Genomic DNA, 19,991 nt, shown 5'->3' with positions numbered 1-19,991 from the left:
AATATTCAGCTTCACATGATCCGTCTTATATGCTGATATGCATTTCTTATCATTAGCAATATTGAAAACTTTTGTTCAGCTCAATGTTTTTGTGGAAACCATGGTACCATTTATTTTTCATTGATATATAGAACGCTTTTATCTGAAATAAAAAAATATTTAACACTATAAATGTCTTTACTGTCACTTTTGATCAATTTCATGTGCCCTTGCTGAATAGTATATTTTCTTTCTGTTAATATGAGTAATATAATTGCTAGAATTGTTTTCAAAGAACTTTTTGTTTTGTAAAAATACTTTATATATAATATAAAAATATTTAAACTTAAATTAAATCTTCTTTTATTATATTACAAGACAAAAAGTACCACTACAAAAATTGTCATCATTGTAAACTAAGGGTCCACTCGTAATCACCCCTCCCACTGCTCGTCTCTCCCCAATTAGCCTACAGCAGGTGACCAGCCAGTTCAGGGGGCTATGACTCTTGACTTTGGCATGAAAAAACTAGTGCTTATTAGGCGTTTAAATATTCATCAGGGGCCCCTAGTGAGGTGCGCTCCACTCCCCTGCGCACCTGTCCTCTGAGAAACACGACTCCCCACTGTGCTCAGGCCTGGCTCTTGTGAGAGAAACCCAAGCTGGAGGCTAAGGTTCGAAGCGTAAGACGAGCAGACCAACTCCTGTTCCCACCCCATGCTTGTTTACAGGTCACAATCCACTTCCTTTCACATTCATCACTGCCCCTGACAAGAGCTGCACACTATTGTGAGCAAAAAGGATGATGGAAAATCCTATGGCGCCTGCGATGTCAGCGATGGGCCATCTGATCTAGCCTTAGATCCAGGTCTAAGGCTGGCCCTCCTTGTAACATATGCATATATAGATGTCTTACAAGCAACAAGGATCAGGTTGCCGCCACTATTACCAGTTTCTCATGTAGACTAATCAAATCACTTGTCTTGCTTTGCCTCAAAAACACACAGGCTTGTATAAAGTTCATGCAATTTAGATCTAACACACCATATTCAACCATTCGGATGCAAAATGGATAGATTTTTAACGAATGGCAAAGAAAAAATAATAATAATGATATGGTGTGAGTGGAGGATCCAATGAATGATATATTAAAAACGGGCATGAATGCTGTAGTTCAAAACATGCTTGCAATAAAAGCGGATCTCAATCTTACCGATTTGACAGGTCTTCCCAACCCACTGAGGAGGGCAGACACACTCAAAGCCATTTTCCAGGTCGATACATGTTCCGCCTTGCGCACACGGGCTGGAGGCACATTCATCCATGTCTGCAACATCAACACAAAATCATGTTATATTCTGCAGATATGACAAATTCAAACATTAAACATTCAAACTCAAACAGCATGGGTGTGTGGGTTATTCAATGCCCACTACACACACACACACACACACACTTTCACATATTATTGTTTTTAAAGTCTGCAAACACAGCTTCACATTACACAGATACTAAACATACTTATTTTGTTATTATTAATGTTGCATCCATCAAATAATATAATATAATATAATATAATATAATATAATATAATATAATATAATATAATATAATATAATATAATAGTGATGGTAGAGTTGGAGAAAAGGCGGGAGAGAGTGTCAATGCGTTCATCAGAGAGAGCTTTTCTTTATGCAAGACAGTAAAGCGATTACAGCTTGATATAATCCAGGTCGCCAGATTAGCTGCTATTAGAGCACAAATCATTACAGTTTTAATACGGGCACAAAAGGCACAAAGAACCGAGCAGCAGCTATTCGAAATTTGGAAGAAAATGGGAGGAAACAAAAACAAGAGAAATTCCTCCCTCCTTTCTTCTCCCTTTAGCCTTATACATATATTGTGGTGAATGGGGTGGAGCGGGGTGTGTAAAAGGGTCAGACAGGCAAGTGAAGAGGGAAAGGTGGGGGAAAAACCTTTATGGGTGGGGGTTTGCCCAAATTCCAGCAGGGACTCTGCTGTTGCTATGACGATGGAAACACAGCCCCATATGTGCGATGGTGGAAACAGAGGAGGTAGGATGTGGAGGGAGTGATGAAGAATGTGAGAAATACCAATAATTAAAACACTGGGCATCCTAGAAGTGAGAAACACATTTACAACGGATCAAATTTGAGCTAAGTGGCGCTAAAAGAGGGATGCTTTGAGGAGCCGGAGGGGTGGAGAAGGAAGGGAAGACCATGACACTCTGCATTCACAATTCGTGAAGCCAAATGCTGGTTCAAAGTGAAGACAGATTATGCAAATCCCCCCCTGTCTCAGTGATGGGTATCACCAGGCTCTAATCCGGGACCAGTAAGAGCTCAGGCTCCGCTCGCCATGCAAAGGGACCCCGCTGTGCTGCCAAGATCCAGAACCGGCATCCCCTGCCATATACCTGACACATCCCAGCATGACAAGCAGCCAAGCGGCACACTGGCCTCAGCATCTGGACACACGTTGGGGAGGGGACGGGGGTGTCTGTGCTCTTGTCTAGTAGAGTTGTTCCGATTCCAATAGTAGTATCGGAAATGCCGCCGATTCCAATAAAAATTCTGGCATCGGTATCGGCGAGTACTTCTACCCATGTACCGATCCGATACCCTTTTCTTAAACAATAACTAGTTATGCACGCTAAAGCTGCAAATCAGACACCAATTATTCTTCGCTGCTGTAAACTGTTGTGCTGTTGCCACAATCAACCAGAAGAAAGTGCGCGCTAGCAGTATGTCCGCTGTTTGGCAGTATTTCAGATTGGACCAACCAGCTAGTAAAACGGTGACATGTCTCATATGCCATACTGCAATTTCGAAGTTTGGCTCAAGATTAGTAGCTTCAACACTTAATCATTTGAAGATGCGTCACCCCGCAGAACACGATGGCAAGGGCAGAGGAAGCTGCCCTCTGAAAGCTTCATTCAAACGAAGAGAAAAATTTTCAAAAGACAGCCAACGAGCGATAAATATAACCGACGATGTTTTCAAATTATCAAGTTTATTGTTCTGGATGACTAGCCGCTGTCAAAACTGAAATGCTGTGCATTTAAGAAAATATTTTCTGGACTTTCTTTTCAGGTTCTTTTCTTATACGATTTTTTTTGGATTACTAGATTTATTTGTTGCACTTTTTTATACAGTTACATTGTAAATCTAAAATACCATTTTCAGTTTAAAGTATTAGATGTGTGGCTGCATTTTCAGTTCTTTTTTACTTAAGAAAAATAAATAAATATTGCTGTGAAATGCATGTCAGATAATAAAAATACTCTTGTTCACTGTATGTATTTGTACATGTTTTATTAAAGGGGTGATGAACTGAGAAATCAAATTTTCCTTGAGCTTTTGATATCTAAGAGGTCATCATATTATAAGAATATCCTGTAAGTTTCAGAACTGAAAACGTCCTTGTTAGTCCAATAAAAGCTTTTATTTACACCAGCCTCTGAAAACGTCTCGTTTTGAAAAGTGGGGAACTATGACGTCGAAGGGGTTAAAACACCACCCCCGCAGAATAAGATCAACACCTACTTCAACACGGCCGGTTTAGCCCCGCCCACCGATTCGCGCATTACACGCATAGCTAAGTAGCCTAACATACATGCCTACCTCATGATGACAAACCGGATCGATCTAACGAGCAATACAGAATATTGTGTGCAGTGCCTGGTTGTGGAAGTAGACAGTCGCTGCATAAGCTTCCTCTGGATTCCAATAGGACTTCATGGATAAACTTTATTTTTAATGACGTTCCACTCCAGCTGATGAGGTAAAACATCGTCGTCTGTTCGCTTCATTTCACTGAGGATTGTTTTGTAAACAAGACTGGATTTGCAGACCGATTAAGAGTAGAGAACGTGCTGTGCCGTCTATATTGGATCTGACAGGAATTGTGCAACACACGGACTCTTGGTTGAACATGTATGGGCGAATCCGGTTGCCATTTGACAACATTGGACGTTTTCCCCCACGTGCACCGACGGGTGAGTTAAACTAATTATAATATGCAAAACTGTTATCTACTCACAGCAGTGGGCGTTCATTTCCAAGTCTTCAGTGCGACACGCCCATAAAAACCGACCGTTTTTCAGGAAGGCTCACAACTTAATAGCCTATTACTTATACATTTTGATGTTTTTGAATTCAAAAACCAAGCAAACGTCTTAAGTTGACCTCAGACAACAATATAATAACATTTTAAAAGCCAGTTCATGACCCATTTAAGGGATAAGTCTGAAGAACACCATACAATAATTCTAACAATTCATACAGGGCTGATATGAATTGCAGCTCTATAGACACACACACCAAGGTATCGGATCAGTACTCGGTATCGGGAAGGTAAAAAGGGGTATCGGAACATCTCTTTTGTCTAGGTCTATAACTAGGTTTCCAGACAGAACAGATCAGGCCATGGAGAAAGTCAGAGAGGAAGGTGCACGAAAGATTTACATACCTTTAGCACAAGTGGGTCCCTCCCAGCCTGGTGGACACTGGCATTCAAATCCAGTTGGGACTTCGTGACACGTACCTCCGTTCGCACAGGGGTTGGATACACAAGCATGTTCGGCTGCAAAAACACAATGGTTATATAGTATGTCATTAATATAGACAGATATATCTCATAAAGCACATCAACTGGCATAACTTCAATCATCCAGCCTTGGGTGAGATATATTATCTATCCATTCATCTATTTATCCATCCACTTATACACTCCTCCATCCATGCATCGATCTATGGATCTATCCATTCATTTATTTATCCATCCTCCCCTTTATTTACCAATCCATTAATTAATCCATCCAAATAATCCAATTATCCATTATCCTATCCATACACACATTCATCCACCCATTCCTTCTTTTATCCATCCATACCTTCTTTTACTGATCCATCCATCCATACTTTTATCCATCCAGACAGCCCCATCAATTCATCTATCCCTTCTATCAATCAATCAATCCAACCCTTAATTTCTCCATCCATCCACCTATCCATCCAATCAACCTCTTTTTATCCATTCAGCCATTCCTTTTATAAATCCACCCACCCATCCATCCCTCCTTTTATCAATCCATCCAAAAGCCAGCCATCCACCCACCCAGCCAACACTTTTATTTACCAAATTCCCCATCCATCTGTAGAGACTTACCAATTTCACAGTTCTTGCCAGAGTATCCTTCAGGACAGGCACAGTTATATTCATCCGGTTCGGAGTTCATGCAAGTCCCGCCATTGACGCAGGGATGGTGTGTGCCGCAGTAGTTCAGATCTTCAAGGACACATAAAAACAATGAACTAGGGTACTTCTTGAGACTATGGGGGCAGGAATACTAACAATGATTTGTTTTTAAAGCCTGCCAACACGTTTTGAATGACTACAGTTGGCAAACTATTGCTAGACTCCCAGCAGACCTTGTAAGGCAAGGCTATGCACATAAAAGCTGGTAAATAAATAAAGAGAACTGTAGGCACATCTCAGCTGCTTCTCATTCCTAACCACCTTCCAGGATGCACGCTTTCCAGATCAGATATCAGAGCGCCACTCCAATCACAATCACAATATCCAAAGTGTGTTGTTAGCGCGTGCATTGTCACATGATGCGCAGCCTGTGCAGACATCGCAGCCAACAAACCAGCTCAGTGTAAGATGCTGTAGTTCTATTTAACACCATGATATGAGTTCCCTGCCCTGGCACCTCTGTGGCTGGATGCTCATGGGCTTAAATTCATTCTGATCTAATGCTGACCATTTTATAGGTCGATTCCAGGTTGACCTCAATTTCTCAGAACTAACTAGGCCAAATCATCACCATCAGCGTTTGTGATGCATTTAGGACCCTTACCTTTATCGCACAGGAGGCCGCCCCAGTTCTTGTCGCAATTGCACTTCCAGGGCACATCACAGGTCCCATGCAAGCAGCCAGGGTAAGGCAGACACTCGTCACAGAACTGGCCCTGCCAGCCGTAGTTGCACCTGAAAACCACATAAGCATGTTAAAATGCCACTGAGGCTGCAATATCTTAATGACAGACAAGAAACAAACATACAGATGCACATCACTGCCCTGACACCTAATCTTAGGATAAGGTGACATTCCGGGCAACAAAGGTTAAGAACACTTTCACAACTGCGCATAGACGCCTGGGGGCACAGAGGGAAATGCTATAGAGAGGTTAACAAATTATTGGTTTACAGCAACACTCCGCTATTCCAAGGCCTGTAGTGCGCTCTCTTCGTCCCCACCACACCCCTCACCCAGCTGTCTTGTCATTTCTGAGCAGGCTATTTTAAGACAGCTCCCCTGCAGAAGAGGTATGGACTAACTCCAGCTGCCGAGTGGAGAGACGCTGTCTGCATATCTCAACAACAGAGCTAACGCTTACTTACTAGCCTGACAAAGAAGTACTGTGGTGGTACCATGGTACAGTGATGGGTTCAGATGGAAACACCACAGTACTTTGAGCACTGAATGACTTTGCATCTGAATTTACCATGGGATAGCATAGTACTCTTAATAATAACAACATATTTATCTATTAACATGTTAACATTTTCATGATATAACACCATGGGTAACATGGTTAAATGCTGTAATGATTGAATATAGGTTAAATTATAAATATACTGCAATTAAATGTGGTGATCTAATGCATTAATAAATAAAATTCAGGATCACATCAGCTTACAATAACAGGCAAATGTGCTCTTCGAAGAGGTATACACCTGGCACATTCTTTGCCTGGAGGCCTTGATCCAAATCCACTAAAAACATCTCCAGTGAGGTCTCTAAAATAGCCCCCTAGATCTGTGCCCAAGGGGCAGGCCAGAGGCTGGATTACTTACACCACAGCACACACAGCCTTGCGCTGCCCAGTAACAACCTTAGTATTGTATGAAAGAGCATGTAGGCAGTGTGTGGGGTGAGTGTGAACCCTGCCTGTGCACGGGGGCGTTCAGCTCTGCTGAGCACTGCCAAACATAAGCTTGCTAACTAACTCAATCCAAAGAGAAAGTTGCATTACATTTACTTTGTGTGTCAAGACATGTCCAATACAGCCATGAAAAAAACAAAAAACAAAACTTAAACTTAAATCATAAATGCATTTTTGTCTGCAGCAAGGATTTGCAGTGCCTACAAAATGTCTTTGGACAATTCAAGTTAGAGTTCACCTAAAAGATATTGATCAGAAGTTATAGATTGATGCAGGGAGGACATTTTTGAAGGTCAATTCCATCGTCCTGAAGTCACAGCAAACTATTATAACTCAAACTTTCAGGGAAAATATTTTTAAAAAAAGACTGAAAGAGTTGTCAGAAACTTAGTGATACACTAAGTACACTTAGTACATTTAGCTTTTACTTCTCTCGAAGTTGTTTTTACACTTCAAAACTGATAAAACCTTTTTTTTTTTTTTAATGACTTATTTTTTTACAATAATCCAAAAGCCAATGGAAAATCCTGGGTTTTTCTCACGGAAACACAGGTGAACGTCCAGGTTGGAAGTTTAAAAAAAATCTGCCATGCCCCCCCTCTGCCATGCCCCCTCTATTGGACCACTTTGACTTTAACTGTGTGGATGAAAACAACTGAAACATTTTTTTTTAATCTATCCCTTTATTGCAAAACAAAACTTACTGGAAGTAATGAAATAACAATTTTAATTGTGGCAAAAATTTGTGGCTCACTACTGAATCTATTGGTTAATTAAAATGTCTGTGGCACACTTAGTCCTCTAGTCTCCACCTTCTTCCTTCCCAGGACTATCAAGCTAGTGACGGCAGGGAAGCGAGTCACCATATCCTGCAAGAACTCACAGAACTTCCCAAATATTCAATTTCTAAAATAACACATTGGCCTCTGTTTCCTAGCCCGGTTCCAGGAGCTCTTTCGTCCAGGCCATCGAGAAGCTTGGTACATGATGTCCTAAAGCATGTTTTTGGCCTCCATGTCCATTGAGGTGCCACTCTTGGCCTTTATGATGCCAGAGGCTTCAAAATAGCCTTGTCCCTTTTAAACTGCTCAAGTCTAGTAGCAGTTAAAGGAGAGCGTCAGAATGAGGGCAGGTATACGTGTTCAGTAGTAGTGAGGACTGGAAAATTGAAGCGTGAGATGTTTTTAAATGAGAATGTCTAAATGATTTGTTGCCAAAAGATTCCAGTATGTCATCATCGTCTAGAGTGACTTCCTGGTTTAGACACCTCTGGATCTACTCATACCCTGCCCTTAGACAGAGTGAGGTTGAAGGTGGAATGGACAAAAAAAGGCTTCTCTCATGCCAAAGACTAAGACTTTTTCCTGTTGCAAAGGAAGAGGACAGAGCTAAGCTACAGGAAGAGAACTAAAGGAGAACATGATGTGGGACGGTGAGGTGGACTTCACGCTGAGTTCCACCGGAAGCATCAGAGTTTCCTGAGACCGTAGGAGCAAAATACCACCATTAGACTTAATTATCATTTAGATAACCTCCAAAACACAAGGAATGTGGGGTCACTGATTTGGGTAACGTTCAATAAAAGTGCAATTACCACTAGATGTTTGTAGTTTATATTGCTTATAAAAGTTCTTTTAGTTTGCCCATGAACAACTAAGGTGTTCTGACCATTTTTAAGAGCACTGCTATGTGGTTGCTACAGTGTTCTGGGTGGCTTAAAGATCCCAACTCAAAAGACCCCAATCTGAAGGTCCCTTGAAATGATTTGTAAAGTTTGTACACTAACGGATTGGTGTAACGGGTTACGTCAAAGATTATTGATGGGTTAGTTCACCCAAAAAATTTAATTCTGTCATCAATTACTCACCCTCATGTCATCTTAAAGGGATACTCCACTTTTTTTGGAAGTAGGCTCATTTTACAACTCCCCCAGAGTTTTGAGTTTTACCGTTTTTGAATCCATTCAGACGATTTTCTGATATTTAAAAGAATGTCAGTAACCAGATAGTTTCTGGTCTCATTGACTTCCATAGTATATATTTTTTTTTTCCTACTATGGAAGTCAATGAGACCAGAAACTGTCTGGTTACTGATATTCTTCTAAATATCAGAAAATCAGCTGAATGGATTCAAAAATGGTAAAACCCAACTGTTTAACTCTGGGGGAGTTGTAAAATGAGCCTATTTCCAAAAAAAGTGGAGTATCCCTTTAAACGGCTTATGTTCGTCTTCAAAACACAAATATTTTTAATAATCCGGAGAGATTTCTGCCCCTCCATTGAAAGTCATGCAACAAAAACATGTTAAAGGTTTATATATAAATATATATGAATCACGCTGTTAAATCCAAGTGTTCTGAAGAGACGGGATTGCTTTATATCATGAACAGATTTAATTTGTTTTCATATAAACATTGATCAACACACATACATAGAGGTCATCAAATATGGCAAACCGAAGTTCAACCGCACTTGCATGACATGAGAAAACAAACCTCAGTGGTACTTGCGGAAGCTCAGATATGCTTGCTTGTTTTGTATGAATGTACTTTCAATAAAGGAAACAGCTAATCTTTATAAAAGTAAACATACATTTTATAAATCTTCATTTGTGTTTCAAAGATGAACGAAAGTATTATGGTTTTGAGGCGACAACATGGGTGAGAGTAAATTAATGAATTACAATTTACCTTTTTGGGTGAACCATCCCGCAAAATATAAGCAAAAGTAATAGTGACTCCCAAAAGTATTTCAACCCATCAAATGACAATCGATCCCAACTTAAAACACACTTCAGAAAGTATAGCGTGATTAAAAAAAAAAAAAAAAGCATATTGAACAAAAACAGCTTACAAAAACAATGGCTTCACTGCACTAATTAATTAATGGTAAGGTAAACAAATGAAAAGACCTTGTCAGCATGAGCACATATGGCCCTGCTGAAATTAAGGAGCCAGATTAGCCCGACCAACCGAGCATGAAATGATGCTCAAACACTTACTTGCATTCTCCAGGCACCATACAGACTCCGTGAATCAGATTACAACCCTGCTTGCAGATCGCTGAGAGAGGAGAGGGAGAGAGGGAGGGAGGGAGGGAGGGAGGAGAGTCAGTCTTGTTTGTTTGTGTTGCCTTACAAGTGCAACAAGATAAATTCATCACGCTCGCTGTGACAGAAGACAACTTTATGGCCTGAACACACACATACGTTTGCCCTTATCCACCCCCATTACAGCCACCTACTCGTACCCCATGCTCATTAGGACAGTGCCTTGTGATTTACTGCCTTTCTTTAGTGCAATATATACACACATACACACACTCACAGCTTTGGAACAGAGGTGTTTAGGTTGTCTGCAGTGGTGGGTTAAAGACATAAAAAAAACGCCAGCATCACCCAGATTAATTGAGCTAATGGAAAGTGTGACTCCAGGGCTGCAGAGGTGTTATTTACAACACAATCTCACCTCCAGGCAGAGGAGCAAAGATTGCAGGGCTGTGAAAACACTGATAGCAGCAGGTCTCTTTACAGGGTTGTAGGGCAAGATTTAACAGGGTTCCTCTCTATAGGCTTCAAGACACCAGTCAGCGCTAGTTCATCCTTTATCAAGGGCAATGTAGCTAATAATACTTGGCTACCTACTGGGGATGCATGATGTATTGTTACAGTTAAATGTTATCTTTATTTAAAAAAGAAAGTGAACATCTACTTTTATATAGTGTGTGTTGTGATGCCTAAATTGTAGCTTTTAAAACTAAAAGGTTTAGCAAAGTATTGTGATTGTTAACTAAAACTAATGAATTGACAAAAGCACATTACAAACTACTTAAATTATTAAAATCAAAATTTGAAAATAAAAGCCAATTCAATTCTAGTAAATGACAAAAAGCTAATATATAATATAACGGTGTAAAATCATACTAAAATAACACTTTTATGTCTATTTTTTTTTAATCCAAAATAGTATAAAAGAATTTTAATATTGGCCATTTTTTGGCCATGATATTAAACTGAAATGCTAAATACAAATGGTCAACAGCACTAACCCGTCCGGCAGTCCACTCCCATCCAGCCATCTAGACAAATAATATTTCCTGATGGATCGCAGCGGTAGTGGCCGAAGTAGTCGTCGCGGGGCCGGCACTGCTTGTTGCACTTACTCCCATAGTAGTTCTCGTCACACCTGACCCGCAGTTGGTACTCGAAGTGGGCCGTGGTGCCGGGGTGCCGGATGGGATGCCACTTGTCTTCGGGATTCACCATGCTAGCGTGTGTGTGGCGCTCGATCAAGTTCTCTTCGCCAGCTAAAAAAAGAAAAGTAGAAACGGAGAACTTTGTTAATAAATCAGAATTAAAAACAATATTATACACTGTTATTCTAGGGATAATTATGACTATTACTTAAAGACCTATATTATTTAATCTGCTAATTTGTAATGTATTATATAATAATAAATAATGTTTTATATAATAAAGAATATAACAATATAATACTAAATAACAACATTTCGTGTCAAAAAAAAAAACCCCATTACTAAAATACAACTTATTCATTCCAATAATTCACATGTCTGATATGGAGGTAAAACATTCGCACAACCAGTACAATGTGATAATGAATGGGCGTGTAGATCAGCTGCAAGTCAACAGACAGCACAGACCCTGATTTAAAGCTATAAACTCGCTAGTGACTCACACTATCCTGTCCCTGCCAACTTCCTGCCTCACACATCCATTCAGACAAATCACAAAGACACTCACACATGAATGACACCATTACAAAAACAAAGGGTTTTGAATTGTCTCTCAGTTAACCATCCCAAATCAAGTATTGGTGATTGTTACCACTCATATTCATTTGAACACATCCCTTAACTACAAATGTGTCCTTTGTACCATTGTCATAATAATAACTCAAACACATGCGGCTTTTGCAAGGAGGAGAGGTGAATTTTAAATAAACTTATGGTTGGATCAGTAACTACCAAGCAAACATCCAGAAAACTCGAGCAACACCATCAAAATCCCCTAAAAAACACTCTAAACACGGCAGCAACTGCATAAACATGCCTTAGCATCATGGCAGCGACTCGTTCAGTTCAGTCGATTACATTTCTAGTGAGTTTTAGTTAAAACCTAGTTCTTCTAATGAAAATGTTGATGTCTGGCCGGAGGGAGGGGAGTGAGTTTGACTGCTGTTACCAGGGAGATCTGGGCAAGAGCGGCAGGCAGAGGAAGCCACTGGTGTCCATAGCCGGCGACTTTCAGCTCTTAGCCCTAGCAGTCCTTGAAGGACCTGGATCCCACCCTAATCCTAATCATCAATCACATTGTCCAGGTCCACCAGGACACGGACCCACAATACGAATCCCTCCTCCTAGCGAGAGTGGTTAGCAGCACTCACATTAAGAGCTCCATTTTCCCAAGCTTTCCCAGCCTCTCTGCAAAGAAAGCAATCTTTATCGCAGTTGGATCAGAGACGGCAAACAATCACGGTGGAAACGGGGGGCCTGCGATTTCCTCTGTCCCGACGCGCAGAGTGCGTCCACATCTTTCTCCTCTAGCAAACACACATACGGGGCGCACTTACACATGCCTTCCTCTCCGTCCTCTGACAATGTCGACCGAATTAAGCAACAAAAACAGAAATAGCCCTGGCGCTTCCAGATAAAGAACAATGGAGCGAGCTTTTGCTGGTCCGTTCTGCCCAACGTCTAAACACTGGGCAGTCCAGAGCCCTTCCTGCAGAGTAAACACAATGCTACAGAACTTTTCCTGAGGCATGTAGGGCCCTACGATGCACACGTACACATTACGAACAGGTCTGACAGATGTAACAGAATTATTTAAAGCATCTATGAAAAATGCATGTTGGCTAATTCCGTCAGTTCAACTAGAACAAAGTCCCACCGTCCCATTGTGCAGGCTCAACTTTATTCATCCGAGCGAAAGACACATTTTTACCCTTGGGTTTCTGACAGACAGACAAGGAGGCGTTAGGACGTGTCCGGTTTAAGAAAAGAGGTGCGGCAGCTCTGAGTGTTCACACTGCATACTAAACGAGTAGTATCAAACGGCACTGGAGAGAGGAGGATGCACTGCCGCTTTTGTTGCCAAGCCTTGCGTGAGTAAAGACTGCAGATAGTCACATCAGACAGACCTTGGCAGCGTTCTCTCTCTATGACAAGATCATTAATGTCTGGCACGCCTCTCTACTATGGGCTTGTGTGATAAATGAAGCCACTGTCTCAAACAGAGCCCTGCCAAGTCACTGAGAGTACTCCAGATCATCAAAGAGAGCAGGTCAATCTCAAGCATTTTCTAATCAATGGTCACTAGAACTTACAGGTGTTCTTTAACTTTAGCTAATTTCATAGTTAGCATTTATGCTAAACAAATAATTATATAATTTTATTTTTTAAATTATGAATATTCGGCCATCATCAAGTTTTTGCCCACATCACATGTCTCATATTTAATTTCAAACTTTTTTACACTGATTTTGTAAACAAGCACAATAACATCTGGAAAAAATTGTTCTGTGATGGAAATGGCTGTGGAAGCATTTTTAGATTGGCTTTAAAAGTAATAATGCATATTTTATGATGGGTTTCATAGTTTAAGTTCAATCATGGCTCTGGTATAAGGGTAAAATGAAAAAAAAAAAAAATCTATACTTAAAGCTGCGCTGGCGCTCTAGCAGGAAATAAACAGAACTGCATGCATGTAGTGGAAGAACACCGTAGCCGGAGCTACTTCTGTCTGTTTATGTGTATGATGAGTCACGCAGGTACTGGGCTACTCCACAGTGGTACGACCCGACCAGTCGAAAAACATTGTCAGAATATAAACACTTAGCAATTCAGGATAAGACAAACACATGGTTAGGAAAATGTATTCATTATGTACTAATATATATATTTTAAATGAAAAAGCTTATGGACTGCAGCTTTAAAGTTGGCATGAAATCAAACTTGACAAATCTTCTTTTTATATTAATATTAATATTGTAATATTGTAGTGTTTATTATAAATGATTTATCTGTGCACTTCATTATTTTCTAAAAATTCATGAACCCTTATAATCTTTAATCAAATACATTACCCTTCCCTCCCCCATCAAAACGACCCCTCTTCTATTTGGGTCACGTGGAATGGCGAAAGGGTGCGGCCAGATTCGATGAGGGTGCGGTTATCGGTGAACCGCCTCTCAGAGAATCACATTCAATTCTGCCTCGATTTTGTTCGCAACGCCCAACCTCCAACGATCCAATCAATTCCCGAAGGACGAAATCAAGCCCTGCCCTACATTTTTTTTCTAATTTCAGAAGCCGTTTCACTAGGATATACGTCACGACGATGAAAAAAATGACAATCTCAACTTCCGTTTCATGCCGACTTTAAAATTCAATTGAAAAGTAGAAAAAAGTTAATTATGTAGGCAGTTTTTTGAGACTACTATACAACAAAAAAGAAATAATAAAAGGAAAAACAAAACAAACAAAAACAAGTAAAAAGGAACAAACAAATAATTATGATAATTTTCACAAAACTATCATGGCCTCCAGAATATTTTGTTGTATGAATATCTGAACATGCAATATATTAAAAGGCCTCTGCTTTAAAAAAAAAAACAACAACAACAAACAATCAAATATTTTAGCTTCATACATTTTCTTTTTTTTAACCACACTTGAATGTGGGTAAGTTTCATACAATAAAAATAAAAAAAATTCAAAGACTACAACGTGCATACGCAAATCACTTGTTTCTGCTCCTTTTTTGCCTGTGTTTTGAACCGGAGACTCTCTACTCTAGAAGTTGCGTAACAGCACCCCCCACCATATAACAGTGAAAACATGGAAAGCCGAAAAATTCCGTCAATGGCGGGAAGCGTTATCTCAAATGTCTGATTAATGGAGAAGAGGCCTACAAGATGCCTTGACTCACTGCAGTGAGTCTAACAAGCTTCCTCTGGACCATTGTTTCAGCCTGAAGTACATGCAAAGATGAAAACGAAAAACAGGACGTAATGACTTCAAGCAGAGTTTGATTTTACAGTTTTACAGATGCTGAGATATACAGTGATTCTACAGATCACATCCGCAGATCAAAGCTATGCCCCCCCTATGTTTCTCCCATTTTACCAGCGTTCACCTTTCTTTTCGCATACGTCGAATTCCTCCGCCTGACCCTTCCCTACCGACAATTCCTCAAGTCAGACAAAAGGCGGCGGGAGAAAACAGGATACAGCTGTGGAATTATGGTGCCCATGTTTACTCCCCAAGATCCATACAGGCTGGAAAGTAGGGATGGGCATTTTTCAAAAATATTGTTTCCAAATATTTGGGCTCATAATTTAATATTCAAATATTTATGTAAATGGGTCACATTTGTCAGCTTTTCTGAACAAGCTTATGGTTAGCAAATATACACAACAAGCTTACTTTATACCTTGAGATTTTCTTTTAGTTGAAAACATTAAGCAAAAAAAATACATACATACTGAACAAAAGCATGTAAGCTGAAGCAGAGCGAACATAAAAAACGCTAATAAAGCAGACAGAGTTCTCAGTTCCGCCGACAGAAGCAAATTTTCTTACAGCGCTTTGTGTTTTCTCTTCTTAAACCGATCTCCCTCAACGAAACTTAAAGGAAGCATATGTTTCGAGATAATTTTCAAATCATTTATCTTCTTTTCGTCTCACTTGGGAGAAAAGCTGCGATTAACTGCATGAATGAAGTGATGGACAGCTGTCTTTCCTCATTTGACTGGTGTTAAGATTTCATGGTGGTGATATTTGATAGTTCAGTTTCACCTGACAATTAATGAAAGGATAAAAAGTAAACATTTTGATCAAAGTAGAAGCAGACGACGACATTCCGTGATCAAATACAACCTGCTTGTTAACAGGCTCCACAGTGCCACCCAGTGCATTTAATTAATTAAAATTGTTAGGATTGCTTAGGACTACACAACTTTTGCGGCCAGCAAAGCAACATTTAAAGCAAAATTCTAATCGTATTTTTGTTTTTTGAATAGTAATTACAGATTAAATATTTGACTATTCATGCACACCCCTAACTGGAAGCCCTGAAGAACCAGGCTTTACAACTCAAGATCTCACATTCAACTGCATCAAGCATCAAACAGGTTGTTGCTGCAACTTATGTGTATGTGTATGACTCAATAATCCATATCCTGAGGAGATTTCACTCAGCGGTTAGAGTTAACAGATGTCTTCAGATGATCAGTTACATTGGAAAATCTTAATAGACTTGCGTTAACTACTAAAGCATGTGTGGAAGATGCAAGATTGTGCTTGTCTTTAACTACGCATTTGTGTGAGGTTCCCTACATTGGAATGCTTTGGAAGCTCAGGTAATGGTTCTTGTGTAAGCAACACATCCCGTCATCAATATATCTGTCAAAAAATTATGAGCCTCTCCTTAGTGCGGTTAAAAATATCAAACTCAATGCATACCTCGAACCTCCTATATCAGTGCCTACATAAAAATGGACAACTTTCACAAATAATGCACACCACAAAGTCCTTAAATTACCCAATTTGTGCTCAATAAAACCCTGACACAACCCAACAAACTCCCCCGCACTAACATTACAACACATCAGCGGGGTAGCTTTAACACTCTCATCTCACCATCAAGGATCACACCCGATCTCCACAAATAAAGCCATCCCTTACAGCGCCAAACTACAGACTAACAATGCTCAACAGCCATTATGAGCAACAAACCCAACCTAGAGAGGCTTTGGCAGCCTACAGCAGTGAATCATATTGAGGTTACAGAGGAATACTCACTGTTTTCAGTGGAGTTATCCCAGTCCCAGGCTTCCAGGATGAGTGTGTAGGATCGCTGAGGGAGAAAGAGAGAATATCATTATGAAATGAAATATTAAAATGCTATTAAAAAAAAGAAACAAGTAGATTTTTACATTTTCTTTGTAAAATATCAGTAGCTGCACTGATATGGTAGTAATGCATAGTATGGGATGCCACTATGCTGATAAAAAAAAAAAAAAAAAAAAGATGAGCATACACAATGAAATATCCAATATCAACTGATACTTTACTGTAAGTCAGGGATTCACCAACTTTTTTGTCAGACAAACCCTTTTGACCTAAAATATTTAGCTGAAGATTTTAACTTGATAATTTGAATTTAACCACACATTCACATTTGATTGCATTTATAATTATTTATTTCAATTGGACATTTTTTATGATTAATGATTAATTCAGCAACTCACAAAGCCCCCGGAGGTCCCTCATGACCCCCAGTTTGGGAAACTCTGCCATAACTCTGCTATTACCTGATAACCAATGGTATAGATATATATATATTCAATTTCTATGATGGGTGTTATGGACGGATACAAGTTTGTGTCAAAGTGTTTCCAATTGATGTAGTGCATTGTTATGTGGTTAATAGGGTATTTTAGGTGTTTGCTAATGCTAACTGACCCAGGTCAAAAGATATGGGTCAGGTACCTTTTCCAAATATAAATGACCTGTTTTATATCCTCCAGGTGAAAATCAAAAAAGAAATAGCACAACTCTAAGCAAACAGAACAATCTGAGTTATTAGAAACAGCGCAATATGATTTACAGCTTTAATACACAATACGTCTTGCTAAATGTAAATGTAATGAGGGTTAGAGGTTTAATCAAATCTCAACAACAATTTATGAGGAATAGAAATAGTGATGTTTGCCTTAGCAAGCAGTGCTAATAAAACAACATAGATACTAAAGCTCCATTACAGTCCTCATGACAGGAGGCAGCATAAGAGTTGAGTTAGGTTACACATGAGATGGACGGAGGGAGGGAGGGAGGGAGAGATGTTCAGCCACACCTTGGGCATTCAAACTAAAATTGGAAACAATCTTCATACTCCTCTGATATCAGAGTCCATCTACTAGAATGTCACCTATAATCCCTAGTTGACCAGGCCATAATTTTCAGCTTTCATGAAATCAAAACAGGGCACTAAAGAAACATTTAACTGATGTGTTTCCTTCAGCGAAGTTTATTCACACCTAATTCTCATTCCTTATTCAAGACAGGTACATGACACCACTTTTAGCACTTTTATATCTTCAATGAGTTTCTTAAAAAGGTATTTTTTGTACTCCAATTCTCTAGGTTACAGCATTCGAAATTTTGCAAACACCATGTCCTAACCAGACGTGATGCGGTAAGATTCCAGCGACAAGAAATTTGTCTGTCCACACCAAATGGGACGCAACTACGAGACGCGTCAAGATCAAACGAAACCCACAACTAATCAGAACAACGTGTAGGCGGGCCCTTGCGGCAGGTTCACAGCACCAGGTGTTACTCTTGACGGCACTTGAAAGAAAAGAGTACATAATCAAATCCACAAATATTACACCATTTAAACTTTATTAAAACACATACGGAGTTACTAAAACAATCTTTGTCAAAGAATACACTTGTTTGTTCATAGTTTGAAAGTTCTTGTTTCCATTTGTTTAATTTCAAGATCTGATGTGAATTATCCATTGTTGTTTTTTACGGCTACAAAGCTGGGAGCGGTAAATGAAATTCAAACTCACGTTACACGCTTTTAACATTAAATAAAGCACATAAACAGTACCTGAGATTATCATTGCCAAACTTTGTGTTTGTTGTACCCACCGCGATCTCACAGAAAGATAGAAATGATGACCAAAAATACTAGGCTGAAAATGTTTTTGGTCAATTATATCATTTATATTGACAGAATGTTGAAAAAACATGCAAAATGATGGAAAAAAAAGGTCATGTGCCAACCGCTAAGCTACATCTTCAGTCATAAACTTTAAGCTATGTGAAAACCAACGCATTCTCACCCCAAGGCGTCACCTTTTGAACATGCTTCTATATTCGACGCTTTAGGCGCCCTTTAGCGTCAGTTACATGACGCGATCCTACGGCGTCATTTAACTGACACTAAAGGAAAAGCGGGTAGGTTTAGGTCTGGGGTAGGGGTAGGGTTACATGCAATCCTAGGGCATCATCTAACTGACGCTAAAGGGTGCCTAAAGTGTCAGATATTGAAGCATGGTCAAAATGCCTCCCAAGGCGTCAGTTAGGTGACGCCTTGGGATGAGAATGGGCTGGTGAAAACATACTGAAAAGTGTTACTCTTAGAGTTTAGAGTTTAAAACTTTATAGTTAGAGTTTATGCTATAGTCGTTATCCTTTGTGAACAATATTAGAGTCAACCCAGTGAAGCTGTGGGTTTTAGAACTAAAAAAAATATGCAAGAACTTTTCATTTTCTAAGCTTTTGACAATTTTCATTTTCTCAGTTTTGACAATACATTTCTGTGCTACTGAATGTTCCGTGTGCACGTTTTGAACGTGTGTGAGCTTCTGTGTGTGTGTTACAGTGCAGCAGCGCATAAGTTCAGAGCGGCCATTAACTTACAATAAGCTTTTTAAAACGTGCATTCACCTGATCAATTTTGAGCACCCAGATGATATAATCAAACATATCTTGTGGAGCGATCGAGGAGTATGATCAGCAACTAGTCAACATCAAGCTTAAAGCGTCATGGCAGAGCATTTAAGTCAACTAATCGACTAGTCTGTGCAACCCCCTACAAGCTACACCACAACATCTAGGTCTTTTAGTCCAACTTCACAAAAACCATGTCATTTTAAAAAGGCTGGTTTCTGCTTTAAAATTGCATGTAAACACACACAGCGATGCAAACTGCTAGATTTAGACACGCATCTTGATCTTTTCCAGAGGTGAAGTGAGAGGGGCGGAGCCAGATAGCGTAGATGTGTGTTGGAGAGGTTGGGGGCTGTGGGCGGTCTGGTGGATGCAGTCAGGGATTAGCAGCAGCACCAGGTCTGTCTGGATGGGCTGGAGTGGGTGGGCCACATAACCATGCAGACGTACAACAGATGCGTCTTAAAAAGATGGATTATTTGACATGAACGTGGATCATCCCACGACATGCTGCAGGGCTTCTGACCCCTCCTCCCATCCCCCAACACAG

The 19,991-nt window shown here is 39.9% G+C and overlaps 1 protein-coding gene across 2 annotated transcripts in view; it reads right to left on the bottom strand.

Annotated features, from left to right (window-relative positions):
- The window catches only part of jag2b (jagged canonical Notch ligand 2b), a 50,305-nt gene that overhangs the window by 14,399 nt on the left and 15,915 nt on the right, over window positions 1–19,991 (bottom strand). For both annotated transcript variants that reach the window (XM_039692866.2, XM_039692868.2), the window contains exons 3-9: window positions 16,778–16,832; window positions 11,000–11,257; window positions 9,954–10,014; window positions 5,864–5,994; window positions 5,170–5,289; window positions 4,471–4,584; window positions 1,193–1,306 (exon numbers count right to left, since the gene is read on the bottom strand). In XM_039692866.2, coding sequence (XP_039548800.2) covers window positions 1,193–1,306; window positions 4,471–4,584; window positions 5,170–5,289; window positions 5,864–5,994; window positions 9,954–10,014; window positions 11,000–11,257; window positions 16,778–16,832 — 853 coding nt within the window. The remainder of the gene's footprint in view (window positions 1–1,192; window positions 1,307–4,470; window positions 4,585–5,169; window positions 5,290–5,863; window positions 5,995–9,953; window positions 10,015–10,999; window positions 11,258–16,777; window positions 16,833–19,991) is intronic.

This window comes from Pimephales promelas, chromosome 13 (genome assembly GCF_988280905.1).
Source record: "Pimephales promelas chromosome 13, fPimPro1.hap1.1, whole genome shotgun sequence".
Classification (NCBI taxonomy): domain Eukaryota; kingdom Metazoa; phylum Chordata; class Actinopteri; order Cypriniformes; family Leuciscidae; genus Pimephales; species Pimephales promelas.
Note: the sequence above shows the minus strand (reverse complement) of the source record. Positions and strands in the feature narration are given on the sequence as shown.